Source organism: Spea bombifrons, chromosome 9 (assembly GCF_027358695.1).
Source record: "Spea bombifrons isolate aSpeBom1 chromosome 9, aSpeBom1.2.pri, whole genome shotgun sequence".
In the NCBI taxonomy this organism is placed as follows: Eukaryota; Metazoa; Chordata; class Amphibia; order Anura; family Pelobatidae; genus Spea; species Spea bombifrons.
The window spans coordinates 40,362,859-40,379,772 of NC_071095.1; the positions used below are offsets into that span (position 1 = coordinate 40,362,859).

At 39.6% G+C, this 16,914-nt stretch overlaps 1 protein-coding gene across 3 annotated transcripts; it reads right to left on the minus strand.

Moving 5' to 3' along the window:
• Positions 1–4,248: 4,248 nt before the first annotated feature.
• On the minus strand, positions 4,249–15,155 carry DLK1 (delta like non-canonical Notch ligand 1). 3 transcript variants are annotated; one of them, XM_053474551.1, is made up of 6 exons: positions 15,037–15,155; positions 14,755–14,845; positions 11,209–11,272; positions 9,800–9,930; positions 7,094–7,235; positions 4,249–5,564 (listed from the first exon to the last, which is right to left on the minus strand). In XM_053474551.1, the coding sequence occupies exons 2-6, from the start codon at positions 14,822–14,824 to the stop codon at positions 4,853–4,855; spliced, it is 1,119 nt and encodes a 372-aa protein (XP_053330526.1). In that variant the 5' UTR covers positions 14,825–14,845; positions 15,037–15,155; the 3' UTR covers positions 4,249–4,852. The 3 variants fall into 3 exon arrangements, with proteins under 3 accessions (XP_053330526.1, XP_053330527.1, XP_053330525.1); XM_053474552.1 differs by having other exon boundaries at positions 4,249–5,250; positions 5,479–5,564; positions 14,755–15,149; XM_053474550.1 differs by having other exon boundaries at positions 14,755–15,149.
• Positions 15,156–16,914: the final 1,759 nt, after the last annotated feature.

Here is a 16,914-nt window from a genome sequence, read left to right on the forward strand (position 1 = left end):
AGGGTAGTCTTATATTCAGGCTTTTTGTTTTTTTCCTAAATTAATATTTAGATTTTGGGGGGTCATCTTATAATCAGGGTCGTCTTATAATCGAGCAAATACGGTGTATATATATATATATATAATTGCAAACAGCAATCACTTTCCTATCATGCTAAGTCAGCCAGCACATGCTAGAACCTGGGCATGATAGGATCGTGATTGTTGTTATATATATGTTAATATTGTTATTGATTTTTTTTGTCTAATTTTGGTGTTACTTTTAATAAAGTATTTTAAAGTTTTTTTTGTCAGTTTTGGCCAAGTGAATGCTGAATTTTCAGTTTCAGTCCAGAATTTTCATTTCGGTGCATCCCTACTATATACTATGCTAGTCACTAAAGTGGTAAGCCTACACCACATCAATGTTTGGCTTAGTATATAGTGATAGGGGTTGTCAGTGTCTGGCACAATGTATAGGCACACATTGATGGTGGTACCGCATAATCCCTATATAAGTATATAATGATAACAATTTTGCTGTTCCCCTGTCAATGTTTGCCTAACCATAGAAACTATGCAGTTTTAAAGTGTGTGTGTGTGGGGGGGTGCCACATACAAGATCTGCCACAGGTGCCAAATACTCTAGGTACGCCCCTGCATCATGCGGCTGTCAGACCCAACGGCCATTCCTCAGCTCCTCTTCCCACGTCTTAAAAGGGGTGTGATGAAGAGCTGAGGCATGCGGTGCGTGCACACCGGCCACTTTAATTTCATTAGGCGCTGGTGGAGTGACTGCCGCACGACGGCCGCTTTCAATGTCGCTCGCAGCCGCTTTGATGGTGCAATGGGCCAGTTGACTAGACTTGCCCCCCAGGCCTTAGGCTGCCAGCCCTCCCCTGTCTGGGAGTAGATCAATATGTTGTGTTTTATTGGCTTAGCCTTACGAGGATTCTATAAATATTCTTATATATCTAAGAAAAATTCCTACTGTTTCATGTGCACACTGAGCTTTACCCTTTGAGTGCTGGGGGTTTCCCGTGATTGATAATGAAACAACTTTTTAGATGATTATTAAATAATTGTTTCTTGGAAAGGTTTGCAGTACTAAGTACAAGACTGCTGCACTGAGTTATAAAACTCTTCAGTTTAGCAGGGTAGGTGGAACAGCACTCTGCTTAATCTTTTGGGAAAAGGTGTTCAATATGACTAAAATAGAAATCTTAATTACACTGCGTGTGTGCACTAACAATGGGACTGATAATCACCATCTTCTGTGCCTCGCCGCAATGAGAACGTCTGGAGAAGAGGGGCAGGTTACATTCCCCCACCCTGTAAATTCAAAGAAGCCCACTGGAGCAGCAAGGGGGGACGGAGAAACAGTAGTCTCTTTAGAGCAGGTTAACTAGACAGAAAAACCACTAGACTGTAGCAAAAAAAAGCTCTTATTTAATTCTGGATACCCCTTGTTGCCAGAGTGGTTTGGTCGGCTATCTTCCTCTCCCTCTAGCTGGTCTCCTCCCTTTCACTCTGGCAGCTGCTCCTTCCAAGACACAGAGTCCCCGCCTGGGACACAGTTTGCAGGCTGCAGACACAATGTAGCTTATTTCAAACAGCTAGGATTAGTTAATACTCCAGCTGTTATGACTACATTCCCCATGGCTCTCAGACAGTGTGGTATGTTAAGCATTATGGAAAAGTGAGTACTCAACAATTGGAGGTTAGCTTTTATATCGTTATGGGCTGGTACTGCAGCATCTGTGGAATGTAATAACAGCACTTCCAGTACCAAATGTTAGCCACAACTGCTGAAAAACTTTTTTTTGGTTCCAAGCCTTAATGTTCTTTTTACCCTCTAACTATTCTCTTGTTTGTAATACCTCAGAATGTTTTCTGTGCATCACAGAGCTACGCTACACAACATTAACCTTTATTCGCTACATTGCTAGTTGATTGTAATGGGAATAGTAGTCAGTAACTGTAGCTTGGTCTTTGGAGGGGAAGGGAAACACTACTTTTGTTAACTGCATCCACAATAATATTCAGCCAGCCATGTTGCTAGCTGAATGTCATGAGAATTCCAGTTATAGACTGGGGTTGTGTGGCCTACACTACACACTAACTTTTTTGTTGTTGACTACAGCTCCCATGAGCCATTGCTGGCTGAACACCATAGGGATTGTAGACTGGAGTAGTTGTGCAGGTAAATGATGTTCTCATGTTGTGCAGGTAAATGCAGGTCTGTTAGCTACTTCTACTGTAGTCATACAATTGAGAGGGCCATGGCCTCCAGTAAATTTCCGCAAAATGTTTGAGCTTCCAGGCACACCCTGTCCCCTGATTGGAGAACCTGATTGGAGAACCGGGGGAGAGGATGTGCCTAGAGGCTCCGCTCTTTTGCCCAAAGTAACCTCCTTTGAAACTCTGCATTGGAGGATCTGAGGGAGAGGGTGTGCCCAAGGGCTTGGCCCTCCCGGCGAACTTCAGCAAAATGGCGGCGCTTACGGGGACATCCACTGCCCCGATCGGAGGATCAGAGAGAGGGTGTGCCAAGAGGCACCATCCTTTTACCTGAAGTAACATCCCAGTGAACTTCAGCAAAATGGATGTGCCCAGAAGTGATCCAATCAGGATGTGCATGGAAGACTTGCTATTTTGCAGAAGTTCACTGGGAGATGATGTCCCTGTCCCCTTGTCTACAGAGAAGCGGACAGAGAATGAAGAATTTTTGGAGCAGGGGAAGACAGAAGAGAGAACAAGATGCAAAATCAGAAGTGGAGCTGTGCGGCATGGAGACAGGGACTCTGAGGCAGCATCAGAGTGAATGAGAGTGTGAGAGCATGAATGAGAATATGGGTAAATATGTAAAAGTGAAAAAAAACCAACGAAAATTTGGAGCTCTTTGCTTTGTTTTTTTTGTTTGTTTTGTTGGGGGTCCCTCTTTGTTTTCGTGGAGTCGTATGAATTGCTGAAATATGCAAATTTTGTTAAAATTGCAATTCGTACATTTACAAATGCACAAGTCTTTTATGGATATCCACTTGGGTTAGTCGATTTTATGTGTACTCATAGCAATACTGTATTTTTGCCATCTTAAATATGGGAATCATTCTAAATATTAATGTAATTTTTAACTATGAGTTAATCTATAGAATAATAGAATAAAACAATATATACTCAATAATGACTTTGGTTACTTTATAATCTTAATTGGAAACTATATAATGCACTATAAAGCCAATATTATTTTGCAATTGCAGATCTATTTGAAGAATATTAAAGCCTTTTACAGTCCTTATTGATGGGTTGGATTTATCTCTTTCACTTGTGAGTGCAATACATCACCTAACCATCACATTTGAACATACCATCTACACTATATTGTGTTGTTTCTTTTTTCCCTATATATGCACCTGCGCCCCATACATTTCTGGTTTGCTTGTATTTTCACACTTTGAGGAGAGTGTCGTCTGGGCAGCTGCGGTCCATATTAGGGAAGTATTATTATATTATTTATCATTTATTACACCTCACCTAAGTAGCACGTATTTTTGGTTTTTTCACGGTGTTATTCATAAATGAAATGTTACTCTATATAAAAACCCAGACAATATTGAATGCCTAAACCCTAATCTATGTATTCATCCATCCATATACAGTCTTTTTTCCCTACAGATAAAAAGGGACACGAGACAAATGTTTTGGTAAATAACTTGGGGGCTTGAGGATGTAGTGTGATTGTAACCAATTTAATATTTTTGGTTTTATTGGCTGAAGACAATACTGGGAAATCAATGACTATTGAAAATTCACATGTCCTCTCCTATTTTCATAGAAACTATAAAAAGGTGGTAGTACGTTTCAACAGTCACCTGCTTTACACAGACCAATAATTTCTGGTACTGTTCATTTCTCTCCTAATATCAAGGGTCAGATTAGCCCCAGAGAAACTGGTTTACACTCAGTATAGGTGTAAGACTTCAATTCATACCCCTGAGGTAGTCATAAAATATTTAGTTGCCTCCATGTGGTCAAATTTGACCAGGGTAAAAATGTCCTACCATATTGTATAGAAGATTTAAACATACTTGGAGGCAATTGCCCAGTACAAACCTAAAGGAAGAGTCCCCTGACAGACATGGGTGGTAGGCTTGAGGTCTCAGTCCAAAGTAATGAGTCTGTGACAGGTCTGAGAGGTCAGGGCCCTATACATATGTACTGGTTGTATCCCCCCCTGATGACTGCCCTGGCTGTACTGAAGACACAGTCTACATTCATCATTACTGTAATTCTATAATCTTACAGCGTTGTACCACAACACAGCACAATTACACCCACGATTTTGCACTTTGAAGAGATATACTGACATTTAATGCAACTCAGTTTAATCTGATCCAGCAATGGGGTTTGTTTTTATGGTAGAACTTCTTACAAACTTCTAGGCTGTTCTTCGACTATCAGTGAATGATGGAACTTGAAGTCTGTTAATTGTAAAGGGCTACGTGTCTTTCTACCATGACCTAGGTCAACTACACTGTGCACTGTTAAGTCATAATGGTCACCATAGATTGAGTAGTACGGCATAATAAGAGCATACACTCTCAATAAACATGAATACTGCATCAGGAGAGGGGTGTTAAGGGGTCAACAACAGTCTTTGGATGGACAGCTTTGACCAGACTGTCTACAGTAGGTACCCCCAAAGATCAGACTTAGTCAAATATGTGAGAATCGGGTCAAAGTCCTGCATTATGCATCTCTCTACTATTTTCTTGGAATGGACTTCCTAGTAATTACCACATTTAAAGACCGCTCCAGCAAAAGAGGAATGTGCAGAAAAGAAAAGTCACATTTCAGTTCATTGTTTTAAACATTAAATAGAAGTGTAATTCCTACTATAGTTTGCGATCTTAACTTTTTCTGGAAATATGATTTTAACGTCCCCTTCTCGGTTTGACTTCATGTAGAAATCCCTTTTCTTTTGCAGCAAATGTCTGTATTTGGCATTGGCAAACCATGTTTCGCATTTGGACAAAAATATAATTCCTGTGGTAATGAGGACAATGAGGCAAGTAAGCAAACCCAGCACAATGAAGCAAATAACTTGGCTCTTTTTGAGAAGTGGGTCCATGTTGTGGATTGTCTCCTTGACTGTGATCTTTAGAACTTCGTGACCTTGATGCTTGAAAGGTCTGTGGTATGGAGAGACGTTGTGACTTTGTGTATCGGCTTTCACAGTCTTGTTTTTGTCGACATCAGCACAAGTGTTCCCTGTGTACCCAGGAGGAAATGAACATTGAAAACCTTGTGACTTATTATAGCATATTCCACCATTTTGACATAGATTGCTACTGTAGAGCGGAATGAGGTCACCGAAAGACTGACCCATGAATCCCACTGGACAAAGACTTTGATAGCCTAATGCAATATCCTTACAATAGTCCCCATAAAAGCAAGGGTTAGGACTGCAGTCATCTGTGCCAATTTCACAATAATTACCTGTAAAGCCTGGGGGACATCGACAGGTGGCAAGAGATGCATATCCATTGTTATCAAAGCATGTCCCTCCATTCTGACAGGGAGACCTATAATAAGATATAAAAAAAATGGCTGCAAAGCATTTTAAATTGAACTAACATCAGGAAATTTCTTTTCAAGGGGTCTGAACTATTCCACCCAATTCCATCCATTTCCAATATATTATATGCCAGCACAAAAATACAATAAAACAAAAATGAAACAAAGCAACAGAGTTAGTGATGCTTTTGTGGAAACATAAATTCCTAATTAAGTGTCCGTTAGGTGTAAGAATTAGGAAAGGACCTGAGTGGGATACATTTACTTATTGTATGACTATTAAGCATATTTACAACATAAGCAACACGTCTGGAATAGTAATCCATCAACAGTTTAAGCTGCCCAAAACTGGGACTGTTGGTCAGGCAACACAATTTCAAAGAGATGAAGAATTTACATAGTTTAGATGACCTAAAATGTTATTTGCTTTGCAAATTTATATCTGACAGACATCTGTTATCATATTAATGGTATGGCCTCTGCATAGCGGTGGCATTTAGTAATGGGAAACATGTACTTTGTGTCTGCGCTGTTACAATTATGAAAAATGTGGTCATTAATTTGTATGTCATTCCACAAGTATCCTGATAACTGCACGTTACCCAGACAAAATGTCAACCGGTGAAGTTATTTCTGTATAAAACTGTCATAAGGAAAATGCTTCTTTTATTCACACGAGTAATATACTTACCCTTAAGAGACATGTGTTTTTGCATGGAACTCACCAGCTTCGTGTCTACTTTTTAGTCCACTTCGACAGTCACCCAGTGATTGTATGGTTACTACACATGTGATTTCACTGTTGCAAAGGTTTGATGGGTAACGAAGAAACTAAACCACCATATTTATTCCAAGGATGGTGTCCAAGCTTTTGATAGGAACTCAGAGATCATTAGTCTCAGACAGAAGATCTCTTGTCTTGTTCTGAGCTTTCTCAAAGTAACAGTCACACTATGCAAAAAGAAAGTCTACTACCAAAATACCATATCGAAGAAAGCTATATGCCTGGTATCTCAGACATACTAACGCCAAGTCGTCTACACCTAATGGGTACTGCATGTGTCTGTCTGCATTTGTGTGTCTGCCTGGATTTGTGTGTCTGGGTATGTTAGCGTGTGTGTCTGTCTGGGCATGTGTGTGTGCCTGGATTTCTGTGTAGGTATACATGTGAGTGTTGATTTGTGTGTCTGTCTGGGTATGTGTGTGAGTGTGTCTGTTTAGGTTTGTGTGTGTCTGCCTGGATTTGTGTGTGTAGGGGTACTTATGTGTTTGGGTACATGTGTGTGCATGGGTTTGTTTGTATATGCCTGTTAGAGTTTGTGTGTGAATGTTTGTCTAGGCTTTTGTATTCATCTGGTTTGGGTGTGCAGAATATCTTGGGTTGGCCCTGAGCACATCAAACCAGTTCTTTACAGACACATTACATTGTGAATTCATGATTAATTAATTAAACCAGCGTTTTCCAGACTTGGTATCAAAAGAAGAAAAAAAAAATACTTGAGAGGTCAGATGAAAGAAGACGCAGGAGAATAGTTACCCATTTGCAAGGCATGGTCCTTTTTTGAGAAGGCAGTTCTGCCCCGTGAATCCTGGGGCACACAGGCATATGTATCCACCATCTCCAGTTTCAATACAGGTAGAACTGCTGGAACAGGGTTTAGCAGCACAAGGATGAATATCTGCAGTAACACAAAATGCATATTTATCTAAAACTCATACAGAATGTTATCAAGCCTGGTGCCTGAAAAAAAACCTGTTATCATTTGGTGGCTATATTCAATATATTCAATTGTTGGCGCTATATAAATAAAAGATAATAATAATAATAAATACGTTTAATCAAGGCCATAGGAAGGGTGAGGCGAGCCTCGGAGGGCACAGCCACCCGATTAGTAGCTGCAGCCTCCAGGACTAGTTGGGGAGATCACGGATTCTGTACGAAGCCCCTAAAAAAACAGTAGCAATTCTATAGGGGAGGGGGCGAGCGGAAACGCCGCCCCCCCCAGGGGACTACCAAGGAAGCTGCACAATTATGCTCTCCCCAATCAGCCCTGCTTATCAGGTGCCCCCGTGGGCAGTGCGCACCCAGGCACAATCAGCGCTGGTCTGGGGTGGTTAGGGATATCACAATCCCCCTCCAATCGGCCCAACGTTAGGGAGCGTGAGGTCTGCCAATTCAGACCTCCGCTTCCGTTCTCCCTAACCACTACACCCCGGCAAATGATGCAGAGTACCGGGATATGATGTCACCCGGCGTGCTGCATCAATAGCCGGTGCATAGTGATGAGGGAGCACTAAAGCAGAGGCCTGGAGTGACAGACCTCGCGCTTCCACCACAGGATGGAAGACAGAAGATGATGGAGGATAGAAGATGATGGAAGATGAGAAAAGTAAGAGATGAGGAGAAACAGGTGTAAGGGCTGTGTATATGTGTGCGTTTGTAAGCTGGTGTGTGTGTATGGGCAGTGTGTGTGTGTATGGGCAGTGCGTGTATGGGCAATGTGTGTGTGGGCAGTGTGTGTGTGTATGGGCAGTGTCTGTGTGTATATATATGGGCAGTGTGTGTAAACGGGCAGCGTGTGTAAACGGGAGGCGTGTGTGTGTGTGTGTGTGTATGTATGGGGCAGCGTGTGTGTATATGGGCAGTGTAGGTGTGTTTGTAAGCTGGTGTGTGTGTATATTTGTGTGTAAAGGCAGGGGAGTGTGAGGGCAGTGTATGTGTATACACGTGTTAATGGGCAGGTGTGTGTAAGGGCAGTGTATGTGTATATATGTGTGTGTGTTTGTAAGATGTTGTGTGTGTATTGGCAGTGTGTGTGTTTAAGGGCAGTGTATGTGTGTGTGTTTATAGACAGTCATGTGTAAGGGCAGTGTATGTGTATCTGTGTGTTTATGGGCAGGTGTGTGTAAGGGCAGTGTGTGTATATATGTGTGTTTGTAAGCTGTTGTGTGTGTATTGGCAGTGTGTGTTTAAGGGCAGTGTCGGTATTTGTATATTTGTAAGCTGGTGTGTGTATATGTGTGTAAAGGCAGTCATGTGTAAGGGCAGTGTATGTGTATATGTGTATTAATGGGCAGGTGTGTGTAGGGGCAGTCATGTGTGAGGCAGTGTATGTGTATGTGTGTGTTTATAGGCAGTCATGTTAGTGGGCAGGTGTGTGTAAAGGCAGTGTATGTGTATATATGTGAGTGTAAGCTGGTATGTGTATGGATAGTGTGTGTGTAAGGACAGTGCAGGTATCTGCATGTTTGTAAGCTGGTGTGTATATATGTATGTAAAGGCAGTCGTGTGTAAGGACAGTGTATGCGCATATGTGTGTTTATGGGCAGTTGTGTGTAAGGGCAGTGTATGCGCATATGTGTGTTTATGGGCAGTTGTGTGTAAAGGCAGTGAATGTGTATATGCGTGTTAATGGACAGGTGTGTGTAAAGGCAACGTGTATTTGTATATGTGTGTTTATGGACAGGTGTGTGTAAGGGCAGTGTAAATAAAACAACCTCTGTAAAGCTGGGGGGCACAATTTTCCGTTCTTGCATTGGGTGCAAAAGGAGCTAGCTACGGCTCTGAGTTTAATGCTCACCACTGGGGTAGTAGAGGATTGTGCTGGATTGATACCTTCTCTACCAGTGGTATTTACTAAAGTAGGTGTTTGCAGGAGATTACTGGTATCACCATGCATTATAATGGCCAAGCAAGCTTTTCCTGCAATAAAGTTTAAGCCAACCATGTGTCTTGCATAGCAGACCCCTCATAGTGTAAATGTTGCTCTTCTTTTCAGGAGTCCCTTAGTGTGTTCCATATAACTACCTCCAGGTGGCACTGTTGTATTTATTTTAGATAGATCCGCATTCATACGCTGAGTTTTACTTACACAGAATGGTGTTGGCGTTGTTTAAAAAACATTCTATATATTTCTAAATGTACCAATCAGTGCATTTGAATGGGCTGTGTTCTATTATACGAACAATGTCAGTCTTAAACAAAGCTTTATAGCTTGTGATATGATCCACACGAGAAAATCTATAGTGTGTTTTAGATCACCTTTTTCCATCAACAAGATATCAGAATAATGCCAGTAATTTAAGCTGTCCATATGTAAGAATCAAGATCTCTTAACAAACATAACCTGGAAACATGTTTTGGATTTCTCATGGGCATCATAAGGGGCGTGGGCCTTTTAGGGGCCATAATAAGCCAGAAGCTATATTTTTATTGATGGAAAACATTATATTGCATACACACCGATATCACAAAGGGCACCGATCCATCCTTCTTCACAAACGCATTGCCATGGTTCAGTGCAGCTGCCGTGCAAACACCCGGGAAATGAAATGCATTGATTGCAAAACTGTCCTTTCCAGCCAGCAAGACATCTACCAATAGAGAGAAAAAATAACTGCTTTACAAATAGATCTACAGAATTTCAGCAGTTGGATCGCCACTGTCTCACTTCCCTCTATACCTCCTTGTAAGCTCACACGGGCAGGGCTTCTTCTCTGTCTGCACCAGAACGACGTAACGTGTGTTCATGTTATTGTTTTAATTTTACTGGTTTGTATTCTCCATTTTTGTAATAGTGCTACAGAATCTGCTGGTACTGCTGGTAAAATGCAAATGACTAAAATGTTAAGTAATAAAACAAAAAATACTAAAATGAAGATCCTACAGCAATTTAGAGCGCTGTCAGAGCTGAAAGGAGAACAACTAACAAAAAAGGTGTGTAGGAGGAAGTAAACATCAGCAATTAAGTTAATCATATCAAACCTTGCTTATTTTTTGAAGAGCAAAAAGAAGGTTTACTGCCGTCTTAAACTGCTCCATTCATAACATTTAGTTAGTAAATACACATGGTATTTATTTTGATGAAAGAGTAATTTTAATATTCTAAAGCACAATCTATGCTCCAGCTGAATGGATAGATACATAGATAGTGATGACAGAAAAGCACAAATTGACACGTCTACTCTGTTTTTGAATCACTTTTTACATAATAATTCTCTGAAGGCTTTGTGAGCATTTCAAGCTTTCTTGCTGTATTTGCTTGTACTGCTTCCAATGGAAGTTCATTTCAGTTAGGATGTAGGATGTTCTCACATCACAAGTGAGGGATGCTCAGTTAAACAGATATTTAGAAAAATGTATTTAGAACATGACTTGTTAATTAAAACAAAAGTGATGGAGCAGAATGAAGAAGAAAGAAAAACTTGAGGTTGGCGAAGATGAAAGGAAGGAGAGGGGCAGTAGGAGGAGGAAATGTGCATAGAGAAATAGTGAGCGAGCAAAGAATGGACGAGAGTGAGAAAATGCAGCCCGAGCAGAGTAGGGTATGAGATGAAAAATGCATGAAAACTCTGCATGCATTTGCTTGCTAAAATTTGCATGGTAGTTCCTCCAAGCAGCTCAGTGCCCATATCTGCCTATATGGTAGGGCTAGCCTTACAAATAAAAGAAAGTAAGATGCAGTTGAAGGTGGGACATCTTCAAAAAAGAATGTCACAGGGGTATTGTGGGGAAGAAATGAATGGGAATAATAGGAGAGTAGAGTCGCATTATAGGCAACAATAGATCCAGGACATAAAGCATGAAGATAGAGCAGGATTCTGGGTGTCATTTACAATGATAATGACTCATCCACAGCACAGTGTAAGTACCTGCATTCTCCAGGATGCTCACAAAATCCATTTTTAGGATGGCAGCCAGCCTTGCAGGTCACACCTTAAACAATAAACATCATATGGATTACATCTCTGTGGCAACTTGTGATTGGCATGAACTTTACTTTGATTTAAGGTTCTTGGCAAGTTCTATTTACCCATAAAAGGCTCCCCAACATACAGAAGAAAAAGATAAAAATAAATGAACATCACTGCAATCATAAAGGTATCTTGCTGTTTATTCTAATCATATGAAACCATCCTTCTTCACACTTTTGCTTAATCAGAAGAGAACTTTTTTGACCAGATGTATGTACTCCTTCAGTGACCAGGCGCTAGCATATAGCTACACTATCTCAGGTTACGTGGTGAGACCCAACCTCAGACAGAGTGCGGAAAAGGTCAGCTGAATGGCTTTGCTAAGCCAATTCATAAGTTCCCTATAAACCTCCGTAGCTGTTATTTTTTCAAGAGGCCAGTAAAAGAAAAAAGTTACGGTCACTAACAATACACATGGTATCTAATATTCTGTTTTATTTCTTATTATTATTTTTTTTTTTTAAAAAAACAGCATTAAAGGAGAACTCAACTGCATTAACACACTCTTTAGGAAATTGTTTAGGGGGATTCTTTAGGGAGAATTGGTCAGCTCAGTAGTACACATTACTACTTTACATTGTATTAAAATTATTAAGAAAAGCTAATAGGATATTGCAAAGGCAGATCAGTTTCTAAAAATAAATGAACTTCGCTTTGTCCCTTGCGTAGGTTTCATGTCGACAGCTGCCCCCTTGTGTGCAGATTATGTCTGAGTGTTACCAGTCCTGCTGATGCGACACATCAGTATACTCTACGGATTTACAGCTTGTTTCACAAACATTTTGCGGATCAGAGCTCTAGCACTTTCTTCCGTGTGCCTTGTAATGTGCATTTCTGCTATTAAAACGGTCAAATGGGAATTGCTGCTGTATAACCCCCTCTACCGTCGGAAACAATACGTGTTTAGCCCTCAAGATTGTAAGCTTGAGAGCCGGGCTCTCTCCACCTAATGTATCGGTTTGTGTTAGTCTGTCAATTCCCGTCTCGTCATACCCCTTGAATTTATGTATTGTATTAAGCTCTGCGTAAATTGTTTGCGCTATATGAATAAAAGATAATAATAATAATAGACAGAAAATTGCATGTTGGGGTGTAAAATCTAAATGTACATTTCCTGTGCGACTACATTTTTCTGGACCAGGGCCAGACGGGGGATAACTATGCTGCCCTGGCAATTTAAGGCCAGCAGAGCCCAAATGGCATACATGCGACCGCTGACTGGATACATTATGTTAGGCCCCCTGAGTATTTGGCCGGTATCGGCTATATCGGCATGCCATCTGTTTTCACTTATTAATGCGGAGGAATAAACATACCTGCATAATAATTATACTACATGACACATTCTGTATCATTCCTCCTTCACTTCACTTCAATCCATTTATAGATTATACATTTGTGTACATCTCCTTATCCTGCTGCTACCGGTTGAGCCTTTGAACTGCTAGGAACAGTAGGAAATAGTTACAAATTGATTTTATTCCTCATTAAATATCTGCTCTGAGATGTTAATGCCCTTCTGGATCAAACAACATTGTCACATTTGCTAGATCTCCAGCAATGGTGCATTTTTGTCTAATGAGATCGATAAGGAAAGAAAAAAAATGATTCAACGACCTCTCTTAAATTCAGCCATGTCCTTTTTGATGTGTCTATAATACATCTTCTCATTGTTTGTTTTTTTTTTAAAAAAAAGCTTTCATGGTTGTTTATTTATTTGGTATACTTTGTAAACAATGTCAAAAAGACTCAAAAAATTAGCATTATTGATGCCGAAGAAAGATATTTGGTAATATTAGGTCATCTTCAACATTCTTTTCTATGACAACAAGCTAAAATGATGTTACATAGACACATGTGTCTTTGTCTTGTACATGTTACTAATGTTAACACTGTTTTTTCTCTCCTCCGCATGGGGTGTCTTGACATGGCAGGTGAGCACAGTTGCTTTAGCTAAAATATAGTAATTTTGTTTATTTAACGTATATATTTGTGGGTATGGATTTGAGTGCTGCTACTTTGTTCTTCTTCATTGAGAAAACTTATTGTCGTTGCTTCTGCCCAGCAAACAGGTATTGATTGATGATCAGGGGTAGGTAGCTACATTCTTTGTGAAGGACATTTGATGAAGTCCCCCATAAGCAAAAAATAATAATTTTACAAGCCGTGTCATAGACACTGCTGTCCAGGTCCAGACACGTTGCCTACCCTTGTTGAGGACATAATGTGCCCCCTATTAATGTTGGAAACCTACTTACCTAGCCATGCCCTTTAAATGCTCACAAAATGTTTTCCTTTGCAAAAAAAATCTATATCAACACTCAAGGTGGACGGTATTAGGCCTTGCCCTTTGTTTTCGTTTCAGTTCCCTATTAAAGGTTAATTAGTTGAGGCATATAAAGCCTTCTTCATAACAGATATTCCATATTCACTTGGTTTGTGAAATACAGCTATTTTTTGCATTATCGATTATTTATTTTAACTTAATTATTTTTGCCTAAATGAAACTAAAAATAAATATAAATAAAAAATCAAAAAAATCACAAGTCCTTGACTAATTATATGCTAACACCACGCTAAATATACAATTTTACCTGTGATTAGAATTCATGAAAACCATAAGAGTTGCCATACAGATACAATATATATATATACACATCTTGCAAATGTCCTGATTTTTCAAACACAGTCCCAACATTTTCTCCTTGGCTCAGTATCCAATCTCAGCATCAGTTGAAACTTTTTAAAGTAAGATTTTTATTACAACACACTACACTAGCAGCACATGAAATAAAAACACTTTCAACGTTATGCTTTATTTCGTAGTATTCTGGAGTATTAGATTTTACTCTGCAGCATAATTCTTTATATTTTATATAGACATTGTGCCATAATGTGATGTGACCGCCTAGCGACAAGGTGGTATTGGAAATCTTTATGAACCGCTGATAAGGATGCCCTGAGAAAACTGCTGTATCTATAACACAAATAAATATGATGGATTAACATCTTTTATTTGTGGTGTGAATAGCATCGAGATTGATTTAGAATGGGTTTCTAAAATTTAAAGGGTAAAAAGATCAGTTTGTATGCATGTGACCGAAAATACTAGAAGAAAGCAAAAAAGTGAAAATGAACACAAGAACAAAGACATTTTTGTTTTTGCCTATTTGGGTGCCAGATAGTTGACCAGTGGCTTGCTTTGCAAAAGCAGCACCCACCGCTCTGGTCTCAAACAGGTTAACTTTCCTATTATTACGAGCGATAAATACATAAGAGTCCCCCAGCACAATGACGGTAATCATTGGATATTGATGCTTAAATACACCAGGGGGAGAGAAGGTAATGGTCCTATTAACCCTCCTCTCTCACTGCCCTTGGTTATTACAGGCAAAGTAGAAAAATGGTAAGACATAAAGCCCAAGATTATTATCCAACATTTACCTTGAGCTGCAGCAGCAACAAATTGACAAAAAGCGAGGCACACGATACAGGCAGTTGGTAGATCCATCATTGCTTTTCCCCTGGAGGGTGCCTGCAAAAGAATACACGTGTTACCATAGTACATTAGGAGAAGCTGCCACCTTCTTCATTTGGAGCTCTCGTGATTAATACTGTACATCGAGAGGAGCATCTGCTCATCCGTCTTGTTCCTTACATAGCCTGCACATTTAAAGCACAGGGCTTCGATGCGGAGAACTAAAACCAGCCCAGCTTTCTACTAACCTTTGATTGCAGTTTCTGTGATAGTCCAAGATTGTCAAAATTCCATGGTATGTGGAATTGTTCGTGGAGGTGCCAAGGTTAGAAGTCAAAGTTCATACCATTTAGGTCATATTTTTTTTCATTTTACCCCACTCCCACACCCAAAAAAAAGTATTTTAACGCTTCAGTAATTTAACTTTAAAACTAACAAAGCACTATCGGCTGAAACGTTATTCTAGAATTTCATATGCTGATCCTCTTGAAGAATGATCAGTGGCTTTGTTCTAATGAGTTTAGTATCCAGGGGGTTTTACAAGGTGCTGCTGGAGTTATCCGGTCATTCTTGGCTTGATGTGCACTAAAGGGGGGAAAAAACAATCTGTTATCTTGCGGCTTTGCAATATTATTATCAACATGTCATTTAGTGATCCAGCCTGCATCGAATCCCCCTCCTCAACACAGCGATACTCCAGCTCCACACTGCAACAATTGTACTCTCCTTAGCTCAGTGTAAAGCACGCCTACAAGAACACAGTTAGTCATTCTCTAAGCTTAACGGAAAATGTGAAGTGGATTATGGGTTGTTTTTTTTTGTTGTTGTTCATCAATCTGTTGGAATTCAAGCAGTTGTTCCATGCTGTTTGCACATGCAGACGTCATTCTTTAGCTGTCAGAAGGGTCATTCCAGAAAACAAAAAAGTCTATCACACCATACTTCTATTTTATGTTTGTTTTTTTATTTATTCTATTGGAAATTTGGAAAATACTTTGAAATTACATGCATAATTATTTCAAGCAAAAAACAGCTTATAGCCAAAAATTAGTTGTTTCAATAGCGGTGATAACTAGCACTGCTGTTTATTTAAATTAACCCCTTTATATGCTGCTGTGTTGAGGAGGGGGATTCGATGCAGGCTGGATCACTAAATGGCAATAGACTTTGGAATATTTTTGTGGTTATTATCCTGGGCTGAGTTTAATTTCTAGGCATACCTAGGCAATAAAATTACTAATGACTTGCACCCCCCCCCCAAAACTTTGAAGACATAGCCTTGTTGGTGTACGAAAAAGATCAGAATGCAATATTGGTAAATCATAATCATTGGTCGATCACAGATACGGTATATAGAACAATTTCAGCAATACATCATAATAAGAAACAGGGTTCTAAACACATACATTCCCTGTTTTATTTGATTCAGCCTATCAATACGGGCAAAATTCCCTTCGCATTAATAAGAAAGTCCAGACATTCTTTATTTGTTGTTTGTTTATAAACAGCCTTTAGCTTTGTTGCATTATTTGTCATATTCACAAAAGAAAACTTTTCTTCATTCAATAATATTTAACAATATTCAGATTATCAAGAATGTTGGCAATATTGTGTTGCAGTACTCTGGTATACAGTGCAATATAGGATTTCTTCAGCAGATCTCTGTTATAATTGTGTTAACTAGGAACTACATTTCAGATGAAGGATAATATGTTGAAAAATAATGAAAAATTAAGAAACAAAACACAATAGATATATGATTAAAACCCAACACATACAATTGGGCTAAATTAAAAACACAGGTGGGTCATCTATTTCACCAACTGAAAACATTTCTCGGTGCACCAAAGTGTGATTAAATGAAAAGGTGTGATTTTGCTAACAAACTGCAGGATTACATTCTGCTACCAGAGTCAGTGATATTAATGAGCTTCACAGCTCAAAGCTGTTCCATGATGTACAAAAGACATGTCTTGTCTCCTGGAACCGCATACAACATGCTCGTTCCTTTTCTCCATGTCTAGAACAATTGAAGAATTCCCCGGCAATTAAGCTAACAAATATAGTTCTGAACAGGATGACATATTCCAAGTTAACAAATTTGATGCCCGGTATCCCCAAAATCT